This window comes from Barbatula barbatula, assembly GCF_947034865.1.
Source record: "Barbatula barbatula genome assembly, chromosome: 6".
Taxonomy (NCBI): Eukaryota; Metazoa; Chordata; class Actinopteri; order Cypriniformes; family Nemacheilidae; genus Barbatula; species Barbatula barbatula.
The window spans coordinates 8,299,281-8,315,803 of NC_136765.1; the positions used below are offsets into that span (position 1 = coordinate 8,299,281).

At 35.6% G+C, this 16,523-nt stretch overlaps 2 protein-coding genes across 3 annotated transcripts; both read right to left on the reverse strand.

The window, feature by feature from the left end:
* Positions 1–5,046: 5,046 nt before the first annotated feature.
* On the reverse strand, positions 5,047–10,591 carry marc1 (mitochondrial amidoxime reducing component 1). 2 transcript variants are annotated; one of them, XM_079459326.1, is made up of 8 exons: positions 10,328–10,591; positions 10,042–10,225; positions 9,723–9,893; positions 9,247–9,412; positions 8,953–9,093; positions 7,857–7,918; positions 7,420–7,491; positions 5,955–7,122 (listed from the first exon to the last, which is right to left on the reverse strand). In XM_079459326.1, exons 2-8 carry the CDS (start codon positions 10,071–10,073, stop codon positions 7,008–7,010), a joined length of 759 nt encoding a protein of 252 aa, XP_079315452.1. In that variant the 5' UTR covers positions 10,074–10,225; positions 10,328–10,591; the 3' UTR covers positions 5,955–7,007. The 2 variants fall into 2 exon arrangements, with proteins under 2 accessions (XP_079315451.1, XP_079315452.1); XM_079459325.1 differs by having other exon boundaries at positions 5,047–7,122; positions 10,042–10,591.
* A 764-nt stretch (positions 10,592–11,355) lies between these two features.
* kcnk3b (potassium channel, subfamily K, member 3b) lies at positions 11,356–15,592 on the reverse strand. The gene is made up of 2 exons (XM_079457813.1): positions 15,150–15,592; positions 11,356–14,028 (listed from the first exon to the last, which is right to left on the reverse strand). The coding sequence occupies exons 1-2, from the start codon at positions 15,430–15,432 to the stop codon at positions 13,160–13,162; spliced, it is 1,152 nt and encodes a 383-aa protein (XP_079313939.1). The 5' UTR covers positions 15,433–15,592; the 3' UTR covers positions 11,356–13,159.
* Between the last annotated feature and the right edge of the window lie 931 nt (positions 15,593–16,523).

Below are 16,523 nucleotides of genomic sequence, written 5' to 3' on the forward strand. Positions count from 1 at the left end.
TATGACATTCAACTTTATAACTGTAAATTGCTTTTCTTTTAATAGACCCAGACAAAGAGAAAACTTAAATGAATATAAATAAATACAGTATTATATACAGCATGATAAGTTTGGTCTAAATTAAAAACGTTTCCTTCAATAAAACGTTTTCATCTGTTTAGAGTTCAATAATTTCATTGCAGACCTAAACCATGTCCACATGACTGGGTACAAGTTGCGTATAACTTAACCGTGGTTAAACCTTGGTCTTTGCCTCACAAGCACGAAAATAACAGCATTATGGAAGCAAATAAGAGACATAACATTTTGAAATTTAACAGCCAATGAATACTTGATTTTGAATTATTTTACTTTGGAAACCATGTATCTGAATTTATTTGTTTCGAATTTACCTCTATGAAATTTAAATATGAAAATTCTTGATTTCCATTTTAAAAACCTGAATTTAATGCTCACAAATTTAGATACAAAAAAAAAATCAACTTACAGAATTTCAGATAAAATACATTCAGGTTGATCAAATTTGATTGCTCTTATTCAGACCTCAAATTTCAAGTTAATATTTTTCAAAGAAAACATATGTCTAATTCGACTGCTCAAATTCAGATCGAAAAATTCAAGTTAAATATTCACATGGTAACATCCGGGCTACCCAGGATAGGAAAAACAGTTGAGCCCAGAGCCCGTCTGCAATTGAACCGAACCATTGAACCGAACTGGTTTTCCCTAGGAGTCATCTTCTTTACAGGTTTAATATAGTGACTTGGCCTCTTCTTGGGTCATGACAGACTATGGGCTCAACTGTTTTTCCTATCCTGGGTAGCCCGGATGTTACCATGTGAATATTTAACTTGAATTTTTCGATCTGAATTTGAGCAGTCGAATTAAACATATGTTTTCTTTGAAAAATATTAACTTGAAATTCGAGGTCTGAATAAGAGCAATCAAATTTGATCAACCTGAATGTATTTTATCTGAAATTCTGTAAGTTGATTTTGTGAGCATTAAATTCAGGTTTTTAAAATGGAAATCAAGAATTTTCACATTTAAATTTCATAGAGGTAAATTCGAAACAAATAAATTCAGATACATGGTTTCCAAAGTAAAATAATTCAAAATCAAGTATTCATTGGCTGTTTAATTTCAAAACATTATGTCTCTTATTTGCTTCCATACAGCATACTTAAGGGGAAGGCACTGCAGGTGAATAAGCAGATTTTCTTTATTTCTTTACCAAAACTAAAACTAATTAAAAAACTATTTTTTTTTTTAAATATATATTCTACTAGTTTACATGTGTTCCCATGTTAATTTATATGCAAAATATAAAAACAATATAAATGATATATAAACATGAACATGCCCTTTAACGGTACACTGTAAAAAAATATTGTACAAGAGTCTTGTCACGTGAAATTATGTTTTTCATGTTTTTCTTGTAAATTTCCAGTCTTTCGGACGGGACTAGTTTTACAGGAGGAGGTTTGAGAATGTTTCTCAGGTGTGCTCTGTGATTTTAATCCTGTGCAAATCTGCCATGTCTGTTTTTTTCTCACATGATCTCTGTAAAAATTCCAGAGCAATTTACCTAGTGGTCCTCTGAGACTTCTAATCCCGTCCGAATGCGAATGTCTGCGATTGCTGACAAGATCTAGTCCTCCCCGAATCGGTATAAAAGTCACATACGTTGTGTGAGACGAACTTAGACATCGTTTAGAAAATGATCAAGTCCCGTCCGGGCTTTTTTCTGTAATGTGAAAAACCTGTTAAGATTTTACAGTAAAATGATCTACAATTTTAAAATGTTCGGTGCAAAATGCACCATAATAAAAATATTTAAAAAACATAATATTCTGGCAGCTGAGCCACCAGAAAAACGTAAAGTAATATTTACGTTTCATAAAATTGACATGATTTTTATCTACTTTAACACGCAAAATGTAAATCAGTCTAGCTGTAATTTGACATTTCTTTTAACGGGACATTTAAAAAATAAGTGAAAATTCTGAAAAAAAACATTTTACATTGTGGTCCTTTCCAAGGAAAAAATATGATAATACACAGATTTTATATAATAATGGTAAATAATTAAATAATATTTTTAACATTTCACCACTGCCACACAGAATCTCCAACACTAATAGCATGTCTGTATGTCAATATCTCCAAGCAGAACATCACTTTCTGCTTCAGGTTGTGTTATCAGTAAAAGGTCATCTCGCATCAATTGACAAATCACTAACTAGACTGACACGGCACATCCCAATCCATCAGCGAGATCTCCCGCGGCCACAAACTGTTCAGCATGCCCTTGACATCATTACATCAAAGCAAAGGCCAAGCTATCGCTTCCACACACCTGGAGTACATGAACTCTGCACCTTAAGTACGCGAAAATGTTAAACAGAATATCATGACAAATACTGTAAGAATCCCCTTGTGTGCATGTGGCAACAAACATCTCTGTTAAACAGACTGACATACAGACTTGACAGTCTAGTATCCTCACCTACAGAGCTTAACAGTATCCTGTTATTAACACATAGGTTATGGACATACCATAACAACTGATTGTAGGCATGCTAGAACTAGATTTTATGAATACACCGCACACACAGACACTAATAGCTAGGCTTTAAAAATCTACTGCACGACATCTACAGAAGATACTGCCTAAAGGTAACGATTAAACTGTAGAACTTCACTGAGGTATTCGCTTGCATTGCTAATCCTTCGGATCTTTGTATAGCTAATATGTAAACTTTGTAGGTCGGAAAGGGCCCAAGGAGGTCTTGGAGAAAATGTTGCGTGTTTTGTGCAACTGTGTGCCTCAAGCGTGTAAAACAATATTTCAATGAATGGCTCTCACTGTTTAGGGTCTTTGTGTTCATTGCATTTAGTCAATATTTATATCACACAAGTTAACAAGGATTTGATTTAGGTCCGACTTCGACTAGTCTCCGTTCATGTTCATTTGTATTCTGTCATTCACATTGCAGTAAATCAAATGGGTGGTACAAATTCCCTACGTGAGAATAACTAAAACTGTTTAAGTTGCACATCTGCCAATACTCAAACTGGCAGTGAAATCACCACAGGGCGCTTCTTATTTCTGCAGCCTCCGTTTCTCGTTTCCTTTTGCTCCACTCCCGAAGGATGCAAGAATGCAAGGACATCAAAGCATTAAGTGAAATGGCATACTGTGTATATTTCGTCTTTAGTTCATTATCGATTAACAGGAGTATTAAACATAAAGATACTTGAGTTATAGTCCCTAGCCCTATTATAATATAAAACATGCTGTATTGCGGTTTCACAGACAAATTGACGATTTATCCCTAAAATGGATGTTGGAGCTGTCTTAGCAAACCAACATATCTTAAAATATATTTTAAGTATTTTAAGATTCAGACAAGAACTGTTTATCTTGGTATTTTTATAAAAGCTATTTAAATATCAGATTTTGACTAAGTCCTAGTCCTGACTTAGACCTGCTGTGAAACCGGGTCTACCGTACATGATATGTGTCAAATGAATGATACTCTTCTACAGTATATTAAATATAGTATCTGTAATCGGTCTCTTAAAAATACCTTGATGATGAATGTTGACATTTAAAGTGAAGGGAGAAGAATTTATTTAAGCGTCATGTTTTATTGATAAAACACTTCTTCATGTGTATCCTCCTCTGGAAGACTCCTAACTCTTTGTTTCTCGCCTCCATTTATACAATTAGGTTGGAGGACATGGAAGCGAGGAAACAAGGCTGCATCAATTTGATTATTGAGAAGAACACGCATGGACTTCCAATTTATGACCCCTAATGCAATACCCCACTATAGGGTCAATGTTTGTCAATAAGTAGTATCCTTATTCAAGAGTAACCAGTAACTTTGACTGGTTTAGTTTATCCAACATATATTTTGAAATACACTAAACTCAAACACAATTCTAAACTCTGAACAAGTGTAATATGTAGTAAAAAAAGTTTCACTCAGAATTGCAAGTTGCAGTGTAAATGTTATTAGTTTACTACAATTTAATTTTTGCACTAACAGTTTTAAATAGGGAAGTATAGTTGGCAAAACTATACACAGGCGACTCAAAATCATTATTTTACCTTCTGAAAAAGTTGGTCATACACAATTTAATTGAGTAACGTGTCCCCAAAAAACTTCATTGCTAAAGAAAACAGAACACTGATTGAATTTTTTTATTCATTGTTTGACATGCATTGATGATATTTACGTTATTACTGTAGAGAGAAGTAAGATGTGTTCTGCATTGTTTATAAAGCAAACACTGAACACCTGGGCAGTGACCTCACATCAATAATACTAAAAGGAAAATATACTCTTATTCAGAAACTATTTCAACGTAAATCTGATAATTTCATTTTTGTAGGCGATATAGGGTTTATGGGTCTTGCACACAGCATTTTGTACACATCATTTTGAGTACACTATTCTTTTCAAGAATTTTAAGTCAGGTGTGAATGTTTAAGTAAAGACAACCCTCGGGGTTACAGTGTATAATTACAGTGTACATTCTGTCTGTAATTATTTGCCATTTAGTAGACGCTTTTCATTTTGTCTTTTACAAAACGGAAGTGTCTTAAGTGCTAATTTCGGACAGTCCGTCCAAACCTCCCTTTAAAGATGTGAATTTTTTTATTGCACCTCAGCATCACCAAATAGATGTTCAAAAAAATACAGCCATGAAAAAAATGTAACCACTCCACAATTATGTTTGTCTTTTTCTGGATTTACTATTTATGGGTTCATATGTAAAATTGTCGTTTTTTGTTTCATTCTAGTAACAACTTTTTACCCGAATTCTAATTTATTTGCTAAATTTAAAAATTAAAAATTGATGTAATGACAGTACCTGTAATGATACAACCCACCCATATCTTAACACAGGAATATTGTAGAGACATGGGAGTACACTCTTGCCTCGGGGGAATTTTCAGCCAGAAAACATGTTACATTCTGAGAAATACTGTATATTTCTGAGAAAAAATGTACTTAAGCATGTTTTACATTTGACCTTTTACATTGAGCAGATTTTACTGTAAGTGTACATGTATTGATGAACATCAATGGCTTATAATTTACTCTTTCATAAATTACATGAAAAACATACAAATAAGACTGACACAATCATAATGCTGTCACCATGGTATCATATATATAGATTAGAGATAGATGGATGGAGAGAGAGAGAGAGAGAGAGAGAGAGAGAGAGAGAGAGAGAGAGAGATTGAGAGAGAGAGAGATTGGTAAACTATACAGTTGTCAACTTAGTGAGATATTTCATGTGGAAGTGCTAATGTAGCATCAGAAAGAAATGATGAACTTCCCTTTCCAGCGAAAAACCCATTAAGAGCCCGTGTGGCGTTTACTGAATGAGTGACAAACATGCTGGCAAGAGCCATTTGCCAAGGTAATGAAATACACAGTGTTTGTGCTTCACTTATAACACTTTACGGGAAAATGCATGGATTTAGCAGGAAAAATGTTTACATTTTCAACTATGATCCAAATAAACCCCTCACAGTTCATCTCAAGTCAGTTTTCCTATTCTTACTACTTGATTTTACTAACACCATAGTTTGATGATTGTGCAACATGTTAAGTGTCATTTGGTAAGGTAACATTTGTAAAAATCAATACAAAGTGTCTTGTGTTGTGCAAAAAAATCTGTTGTCAATATTAAAAGATTTAAGATTATTTGTTAAATTGACAATGATTACTATGTCTTTAGTCTGTGTCTAGGGCATAGACCAAAACTTCAAAAATAGAAATAATTTCTTGAATAACAATTACTTTCAAATTAAACGTCAAGTTTAAGTAAATAATACTTTAAAATGACTACTTATTTTGCTGTATTTAAACATAAATACAATTAAACATATATTTCCTTTTATACAAATTATTAATGATGAACAGTAAATGTGATACAACAAAAATTGTATTTATGTGTGTTCATATAAAGTCATTTCAGTTGTTTGCTAAAAAGTAAAAGCATTGAAACGATTGAAATGCCACCATCTACTGGAGGTTTTCCCAAATCTCAAGAAGATTGCAGCTCTTTCCTACCTACACGCAGAATATATTCCATTGGTTAAAAGACCTTTAGATAAACACCATCAAGAAGACGAGGAAAAAAGCTACAAAATGGATATATGACTACGTGTGTGCTTGTGACTGCATGTGTACTGTAACTATACAAGTAACCCTCTGCTTCCTGGGGCTTATTGCTTTAATATAACTTACTAAAAATATTCAGATTTGATTTAGTTTGCAATAATTAAACAAGCTTTTAAAAACTAAAAAAAATATTTTCTTCTACTAGTTATTGTTTTAGCAGTTATGTACTGTATATTGCCATTCTGGCTTTACTGTAGTTCTAATATGCAAGCTATTGTCTTTCGAACATGTTGTGTGATGTGGCAACATGTTTCTGTTCTGAGGTGTTTCACACGTCTAAAGTGGTATGCTTAAATCATCATCTCACTCCTAATCCTGCATGGGACTCTAGGGGGATTGCCCTCATGCCACATACCTCGTTTCAATAATCACAAACAATACTATAAACCAAGTCTATATTGAAATAATAATGTGGATCTGAGTTCTAACAAGGATTACAAATAGGACAAATGTGAAATGCTTTGTATAATCGTAGATAATAGTGTTAGAATTTGTATTAGAAGCATTTTCTTACCAATACACAAATACACAATGTTGTGAGGTTCACAAAATGCTTAATACTAAAAAATGTTAGGCACGTTGGCTCTTGCTTTTCATAGATAATCAGTTCATTAATGTGGAATATAAAACACGGACATTTGTAAAATGCGATGATCTACTGCAATGTATAACATTTTAAATGTAATCTTGATTCTATAGTACTACATCTATATTTATTCTTCAATAAATAAAGACAAGACCAATGATTAAGTCTGTGAGTATACTGTTATTTTGGCATGTCCTGTTCAATCCATTTCAATAGGTGATCTTATAAACAGGTTGCCCCACATGAAGGACGCCTGTTTCCTTGACGGTGTAATACTGTCCCAGTATTGGTGAGGTTTTCTGCTTAGGATCAGTCAGTCGATAGCTAAAAAGGAAAAATCAAGCATGTGATAGAATCATCCTTGAACCAAGGATACATATTACGAGATTGCCCAGTCCATGTTTAGAATTGAAATAATGCTAGAGACTTGTCTGTAGACATTGTAACTGATTAACAAAAAAATGAAACAAGTAAAGCAAAATGACAGATTAAATAGCCATGAACCTAAATGAATTAGGTTATGAACTACGTCATAAAAATACAAGGTGACTTGCGTGTAATTTAGGTCATTCTGAATATGATTCATTTTAGCAGATGTTATTTTGGTCTGTGCACACTTACGTTTTGAGCGTGTTGAGGGGTTCTTTACGACTGATGACTCCAGTCTCAGGGTCAACAGTTGTTAAAATGCATCTGATGTTAAAGAAACAGACAGGGCACATACAGTATGACTAGAGTGTTTGCAAGTAATGATATTGCAGAACGGTGTATGGTATACAAATGTACTTTAAGCCAGTGGTTCTCAAACTGGGCTGTGGCCCCCACAAGATTTTTGTAGCAGTTTTTGTAGCATCTTGTGAAATATAGAATTGAAAAATAATACCACCAATTAAAGGGATTTATGTTCAAGGATTGTCAAATTGTATATGTTTTTGGTTTTATTAAAATTTTAAGTTTAAGATTATAAGTCTTTAGTTGGGGGCTGCAGAGCAATACACCCTATACAAAGGGGGGCTTTCAACAAAAAGTTAGAGGACCACTGCTTTAAGATACCTTACCTTCCACATCCAATCACTCTCTTCATCTCTACTTGGCCAATCTGAATATGATCCCACATGTCCTGGTCAACAAATTACACAACTAAGGTAAGCAACGACAAAACAAACAAAAATAAAAATGTAACAAAGTAAAATTTCCCCGGGGAGTGTCTATATTTGTTCAAAAGTTTCAAGTGCTTTTGCAAACCTCCTATGAGGAAAACACCTTTAATTTTGGTTTTAAGGTAAAACAGACCGTTCAAATGCCACGAACATGCAATTTCGATTGCAACACCAAAACAAACAAAAATAATAACATCCTCACAGAAGGATCAAATATTGGCTATTTTAATAAAATATTTCAAATCAATATTTTGTCAAATGAAATGTCAAAAACAAACAATTTGGTTTAATGATTTATATTAATTATAGTCATGTATGTTATTAAAATACATTTATACATACATTTATTGTGTAATATTAAACTGTGCCTGTCAAAAGGATTTGCAGCGTCCTGGTTACCATTTGAAAAATGCATTTACAGAACTTAAGAAAAAAATATAACATTAATCCAAATTTGTTAAAGCAGATATCTAAGACATGTGCCAGCAACTGTATGTAAAATTATTAATTAATGGTATATTTCAGAAGTAAATGACCAGATTGGATCAGTGATACGGTCAGAATTCTGTGTATACAACAAAATCACATGGATCCATCCTGCCTAGTTTTAAACTTCAGGCTGTTGGTGGTGTAACAGTGTCGCGATATCATGGCCAAATTTGGTCGCTTTAGTACAAACTGGGCATCATTAATGTCACAGAATACCAGAGTAGTTGCTGATTGTGTGCCTTCTTCTATCTTCTATTGGTTCCTTTCAGAATACATGCACAAAACCGAATGTAATTGAGCAATGCTATCATGTCAATATATGTGCGAAATGTTTCCAGCATCTTGAATACTTCAATAGTATTATGCCACAAATAATTAAGGCAGTTTTGAATGAGTCCAACCAGGAACTAGCAAGGTGTACCTGAAAAAGTGGCCTGTGTGTGTGTGTGTGTGTGTGTGTGTGTGTGTGTGTGTGTGTGTGTGTATGCTTTGAATGTTGTAATACCTCAGTAAAGGCCTTACAGTCATTGACCACAATACTGGGACGAAATTGGGAGACTGTGACTTCATGATCCAACCTGCTATTTAGGTCTCTAACCGACGCCTCTGACATCAGCATGATGGGAGCTGCATCAGGATAAGCGACCTGAAATTCATGAATTTCAGTTTCAATAAACATGGGTCAAGATACAAAATGTGTACTCCATTAAAAATACTGACAAATCTAGCATTGTATTAAGATCAATATTATTTGTTAAATGTGCTATATACATATTTTCTTTTTCGTGAGAAATCAAACCTTTTCATCCTCAGGAAAAAGTGGTTCTGTCAACGAAGGCCTTTGGGGCTTTAGATGGGGTTCATAATGAACTAGACGAACAGACTTATCCGATGCCAGGTATCGAGTAAGCCATCCAGACACATCATCCCCACAGTCTCTCCCCTGGACATCTACACTAAACACTCTAAAAATACAAGCAGAATTTATTTACATGCACCTTCTGGTTGCACAAAAAAATGATCTGGTTAACACAAAAAGTTCTGCATAATCTTAATGAAAGTCATTTTTGGGGGGACACCACTCCAGTATCCCCGAAAATATTGAAACCATTGTAAACATGTATAAATGGCACTGCACAAAATGTCAAACTCAAAGGTGAAGGAAGCATACGATTCAAGCAAGGTAAGACAGCTGTGTTGCTTGTATGACAAAATGTACCTTAAACAAGCAGCAGATGCCACTTAGGTAGGCCACTGCAAGTATTATTAAAGTACCTGCAGTCCACAACATTATTTTGAGGCTGCTGCAGAGGAACTCTTATCTCTTCCATCTGGGGTCCACTGAGGCACAGTTGCCCACCCAGACAGGTCAAAGATACCAACACCAGACGTGGCTGTTGTCTGGCTGTCACCATATGTCCATCTTCCGTTATGACCAGCCAGTGACTGCGAAAAAAAAATCCGTAAGTAAATGGCTAATGAACCTTGATCTTACAATGGCGATTGTAAATCCTCGCGTCACACCAAACAGTTAAGTAACGTGTTGTGTTAATTCTATGAACGCATTATTACCAACAACGTCACGAAAACTCACCGATCCTGCAGTTCGCCACATTTCAGTCCCATTCGCAAACATTCAGCCGTCTCCACGGACACAGCTTTCCCAGACTTCAGCGGATGAACCAACAATTGCGAAACAACTCCAACTTTAGTTAACTTCTTCTCTCGACGGATATATTTATAGCCAAGCGTGAGTCCAAGCACCGCAACAGCTGTGCCTGCAGCAAAAAGTCGGTTCTCGTTAAGGAATGCGGTTGCGTCTTTAAAGTTCATTTTTTGGTCTAGAAAATACAGACGATCGTGGATAAGATATGACAGACCATCTGAAGCAGGCTTCTTGTAGCGACCAATGAAAAGACGCGTTGCTACAATGTGACTTTAAAGGGGACACGGCAATATAAATCTTTACTATTTCACACGTTTGTTCTTTTTTTTAAATGACTGGTTGCTACATAAACGCATGTTTGTTAGACATTTGACGTCAACTTTAAATTAAAAGGCTTAATAATAAAAACGCATGTATTACTGCATCGCTGATCCGTTTCTACAACGTTTTCATTTTCAAAATAGTAGTCAACCATCCTACCACCTGCAATTCAGAGAACTCTTTAATCACTATCATACTGGTTTTACTCAAACATGGTCACGTTATTTCAGTTGACTTTTTAAAGACTATTTAAGGATATATTTAAATACATATGTTTTATTTGAAGACTTGGTATATAGTTAAGCAAATCAACATAATTGGTTTTCAATGTTCTATGCTGGGATCTTATTTGCATGATTATTCACATTAGTGTATATCATATTAACAATTTTATCTAAATATTGAGTATATTTTAATCATGAATGATTAATGAAATGTATTTATAAAAAACCCACAAAAAAAACTTATTATTGCATTTATTAGATATTATTTACTTGAATAATTTATCTTGTTATATAAGCACCATAAAACACCTTTTTTGTGTTTTTCGTTTTTTCTTATTTCCCCCTGTAAAGCTGCTTTGGAACAATGCACATTGTGACAGCGCTATATAAATAAAATTGAATTTCATTTCATTGAATTTATAAAAACACCCCACAAAAAACATGAAAATATTTATCTGAAAAACAGATGTTAAGGTTTAATAAACAATTCAATTTTAAATAATAAAGTTGTGCTATATAAAAGATTTTGGCTTGCATATTATTTACGTGATTATTCATAATAATATATTTACATTTTCATTTAAATTGTAGTCAATTTTAACATCTGCATTTTTTAAGATGTTGTTTCATCGTTTTATGATTAACGAATGACCGCAATAACCTTATTTATAGATAGATACATACAAGAAACCCATGTAAAAATAATAATACTTACATTTTTAATGTCAGGCTCTACAAGACTTTTTACAGTACAGCCATTGTTTGGTAAAATGCATATTGTTAATATTTCTCTGATGCTATTTCATTTTATCAAACCTAATAGGAAAGATCTTCCTGAAAGCTGGACAAAATCAGAATGTATCTCAATGAGTTACTAGCAATAAGTTATTTATATCCCCATTCCTTTAGCAATGAAGTACATGTAAATAGAAACATAAATGTACAGTACACTATGTACTACCCCCATTGACCTTCTGGCCAAATATATTTTTTACCTTTCTCATAGATGTAGATGCCAAACCAAATCCAAAAATAAAAAGGAAAAGCAACAGATGCCACCACCATGGGGGGGAAATGCAGGCGTTTGTTTTAATGCACTTCCTTCTGTCACCGTGTCATGCAGGTCTAACAGCCAAAGGCAAAGTATTGGGCACAAAGCGCTTTCTCCTTGGCAGGATGAGAAGATGGCCCACTCCTCTGTGTGGGCCAAACATAGCCTGAGCAGCAAGACCTCTCTGAGTCATAGGGGATACACAGGACATGATGTCCAGATCAGTGCAGAGAGCACTTGGGGGGCCCGTATGGGATAACTGCTGTAGACCAAAGAAATACTGTTACTGTTACTGTACCTTCAAAGCTAATATGGAGGTGCTAAATATCAATAGTAATTAAGTACAAGAGTGACAAAGTTCAAGAGTTTAATATGTTTCTCATAGACGTTGCCTCTGTTTTGATGGTCTGTTTTTGGTCATCATTTAATCAACTTCAAGTTGTTTCAAATCTGTATACATTTGTTTGTTCTGATGGACAGTTGGAATATTGCCTGTCACCAAACATCTCTTTTACACCATTGACTACCATTGTATGAAAAATTACAATAGTAGTCGAAAGCGCCCCAGACCTGTTTGCTTTTCTACATTCTTCAAAATAGTTAATTTTGTGTTCCGAACAAAAAATTCAAGTAATTTTTCCGACTTTGTATGTTATTAAGTTATACCTTAAGAGTGGTAGCGATATATACTTAAGAACAATGTAGCGATAAGAAGGTTTGGGGAAATGCAATTAAAGGAAATCTACAGCTATGCATGTTTTAACAAGATAGGGGGCGCTGTTATCCATCTTCTAAGCGAATGGAGCAGAGGATCCAAAAACAGTAAATGCTCTTTCTACTGCTTTGATGGTCATTTACAAAAACAAAATTTTCTCAGTTTTTCCAAATGTTGTATTTTTCAAGAAACCTAACCACATTTGAGAGATGATAAATAAGAATGAATAAAAATGATAAAGATCGTCGTTTAATATGATATACTTTATGTGTTGTTACGTATATTTATAGAAGAAAATATTCAGGGGGCCTTCAATATATTTTGGGAAAAAATGCTGCCGCTGGCTGGAGGGGAAAGAGTTAGCAGTGGCTCTCCATTGTCAAAAAGTTATTAAAAGTTCAAAGTAACGTATACTGACAATGCATGACCAACCGTCCATGTCGCCTGAACAAGGTAAAACAAATATGGCTGCTCATTGTTTTTAGTCAGACTTTTTTCTTTCACTAAAGATTGTTCAAATACTGTGCATTTCTTCATATCAGGATGTCAGTGAGTTATATCTGAAATAGATTCCCATTGTAATTCTTATTTATAATCATTAAACAGAAAGTTGCAATGGTTGCCTGTCAATAAATGCAAAAACCCAACCTTGGGTGTGCTGCTCAATCATTTGTAGGTGAAATAAAATCATTAAACATTAACAGTAATACAGTACTGATAAGAAACTGAGGTGATTCAGACCGAGCTGCGTCTCTTTGAGAAGAGCTTAAACGGAGAGATGTTTCTCAGGTCAGCAGACACAGTGCTAATGGCTGGGCAGCGATGAGGGTTACAGACACAGCTTGAGGGGTCGGAATCAAAGAAGTGGTGGGGTGACATGTCTCCTTGCTCCATTAGCGCATCAGTGAAGGACAGATCCTGCGGGAGGATCACCATTTTCTCTCGGCTTCGGTACCACAGGCATGAGCACACTGTCTGAAAGTGAAGCACCTCGGCGTAGACGCTCTTCAAGCCTCGCCTTTTGTCTTGACCCCCGCCAACGGGGGTCGGAGGGTCCATGCAGCGTGGAGGTGGGGCTTTCTGTTTATCTTTGAAAAGCAGAGCCCTCTGCTCTGCATCTCTTCGCTCATCCTCCGTGTTCATCGTCATGAACCGTAGCACCACTAGGTTGAGGAAAGCACCAATAACTGTGAGGCCCATCAGGATATAGACGAAACTAAAGGCCACGTAATGAGGGTCGTTTTGGAGTGCGTTGTCCTTTTGTAGGGCCACGTAGTCCCCAAAACCGATGGTGGTTAGGGTGATGAAGCAGTAGTAGAAGGCATGGAAAAAACTCCAACCTTCGTAGTGGGAGAAGGCAGCTGCTCCCAAACACAAGGTGCTGATGCAGGAGAAGAATCCGATGAACACCATGTTGGCCATGGAAACTTCCGGCCGCCGCAAACCTATGCATTTCTTGGCCTTGTGCAACAGGAAGCGGACGAAGGTGTTGATACGCTCGCCCAGGCTCTGGAACATCACCAGGGTGAGGGGGATGCCCAGGAGGGCATACCCCATGCAAAATGCTTTCCCAGCATCCGTACTGGGAGCAGCATGGCCATAACCTTGAGGGCAAGATGGGACAAAGCAGAGGGGATTTTACCAAGTAGAGCATAAAAACGAACTTATTTATTAAAATGTCAAGACTATAAAGTTAAAATACCATTTTGGATGTTTAGAGTGAGGTTCATTGGGGAAGTTGTACAGAGAATAACATAACTGCTATTCGTGAGTTTATCAGTAACTGTAAACAAACCTTACAGCAAAATATTTTGGAATGGAAAATGAATAAAGTAAACAGGACGGTCAGTGTCTTAACTGTTTGTTGTAGCCTAGTGTCATTAGATTATTTATCAAATGTACACCCCCCACATTTATTTGTACAGGATGTACTTTACGATCTGATAAATATTATTACAAACATCCATTGCACTTTAAGGGTTTAACACGGTTCCCGTGCCCAGATGTTGTCTCCGTGAGATTTGCGTACATAGCCATTCCAGTTTTGTTATGATGATGCTGTAAAATCTCCAATGAGGGCAGACTAATACAGCATTAGCCTGGAGATTTGTTATAAATCAGTACATAGTCCTCAGTACTGGGACACCAAAGACACTGATGGAATAAGTGTAAAAAGAAAAAAATGATTTAAAATAACATCATCTAAGTTCTTGCCTTTTTGGGGCAGATGAAAAACAATAATCCGTCTAAAGAATATAATTATATAGTAATTATATACATATATATATATATATATATATATATATTAAAAAATACATTGTATTTTGTAAATACATACAAAATTTAATTAAATACATTGAAAGAACAGGTTAATACAAAAACGGACATGCAGTTATGGGCATTACATTTTGAAAAGTGCTCTTCTAAAAATAACTCATTTTCATTCTTTAATGAATAAATCCACTAGAAGCAATGACCGGAATCATCATGCACTGTATCACGGATTAAACACTGAAGCGATGACTGTATTATAGATGTCCTCCATGTTTATTAACCTCATCCTCAAATTTAGTAAATATGCCAATTAGATGTTTTTTTACAAAAGGTACACACATAAAAGTCACAAATATGCACAGCATCACGATATCACCTCAGTTAAAAAGCAGTCTATATGACGACTATTGTAAAGACATTCAAAGTCTAAGCACTTAGATATGAAAATTACCTATGGTCGTTATTACAGTGATGGCGAAGTAAAACGACCCGGAGAACTTCCACTGGACTCCGGCTTTGTGAGGTTTCAGAAGCAAAACAACCCTTTCGATTTGATCAAAGTCAAATCTGGTTAGATTATATTTATACATGAGTTGAAATTTTCGATAGTCGAGTTTGCCCTTCTGGCTTTTCTCCTGCTTTGACTCCAGAGCGTCGAAGACTCCCGCTCCGATTAATAAATAGGACAAAGTGCAGATTATTAAGGCAAGGGTCCGCACGTTTTGCCTCTTCATCTTCTCATAACCGCCACGAAATATCCCTCAGTTTTCAAATCTCGCGTATGGGAACTTTCGTGATTCATGACTTGTCATGACACCCCTCGATAGGATCCAACTGAAGAGGGACTCGTGGAGAAGCTGCCACAGGGGAACGCATTAAAACGAGTCGTGTCAGTGGGAGCTGTTCTTTCAGCACCACCCCCGGGAATAATACACGAACACCTTATATGGTCATACAAGTGTGTTCCTTCTGAGTCAGCACACTGTTCAATAAGACTGTTCAAGACATAATACATCGAAAGTTTTTAACTGAATGGTGCATTTCGCTGCTGTCCGTCTGAAACCTCGTATCTCCATATTTCGTGATTTCCATATTTTCGGGCCAGAAATCATTATTATGACTTTGTCACCAGGTTTTGCTAATATCTAGCCAATAAAAAGTGCTTGTCAACTCTGACAATTTTAGAAAACTCTTTTTTTCCTTTTCCTGATAGACTGTGAATTTGGACATCCGAGGTTTTTTGAAAGACGGCAAGCGATTTGTTAGATCATTACGTTAGTTAGCCATGCGGATTTGAAACCCAGAGGGAAAGTAGACTATACCTCGAATCCAACTTGCTTTGGATTAATATAATGTTATTCGGAGAATATTTGTGGTAGCTACACGACAAAAAGGCAAGATCTTTCTGCAGTTTCAACAAGCTTAACCCAGATCAACAAATAAGATTTTCCGTTTTTAATCCCGCTTGTGCACAGTGCACGTGTAGATTTCCGATATTTAATAATCATTAACAAAACTCTTCAATCACGTATGAAAAAAATATGAATCAACTCAAATGTATGCCGTAAACCCAGTCAGAAGTGGATTTCAATGAAATGATGTGTAGTCTGTGGTACATTTTCCAGTAAGTAACACACTAATCATCGTTTAAACGTTTTCCAATAGTACACGGACAAGGTAATCCTGACCCTGTGAATTGTTAACTGACCCTTTGCATATTTCAACAAATGGTTTCCAGGCATCATAAGTTGTTGTCTAGCAACATAATCAACGCTTGTCCTTGAGTAAATATCAGTGGCCCTTAGTGATCTCGCGCAGGCTTGCC

Bases quoted from the DNA above. Each gene is read 5' to 3' on its own strand.
- marc1 (XM_079459325.1), bottom strand. From the start codon at position 10,280: ATGAACTTTAAAGACGCAACCGCATTCCTTAACGAGAACCGACTTTTT. The intron at 9,413-9,722 runs GTACTTTAATAA...TTGTATTTTTAG, and splicing joins AATAATGTTGTGGACTGCAG to AGTGTTTAGTGTAGATGTCC. The intron at 9,094-9,246 runs GTTTGATTTCTC...CATGAATTTCAG, and splicing joins TTTTTCCTGAGGATGAAAAG to GTCGCTTATCCTGATGCAGC.
- kcnk3b (XM_079457813.1), bottom strand. From the start codon at position 15,432: ATGAAGAGGCAAAACGTGCGGACCCTTGCCTTAATAATCTGCACTTTG. The intron at 14,029-15,149 runs GTAATTTTCATA...CTTGCCCTCAAG, and splicing joins CACTGTAATAACGACCATAG to GTTATGGCCATGCTGCTCCC.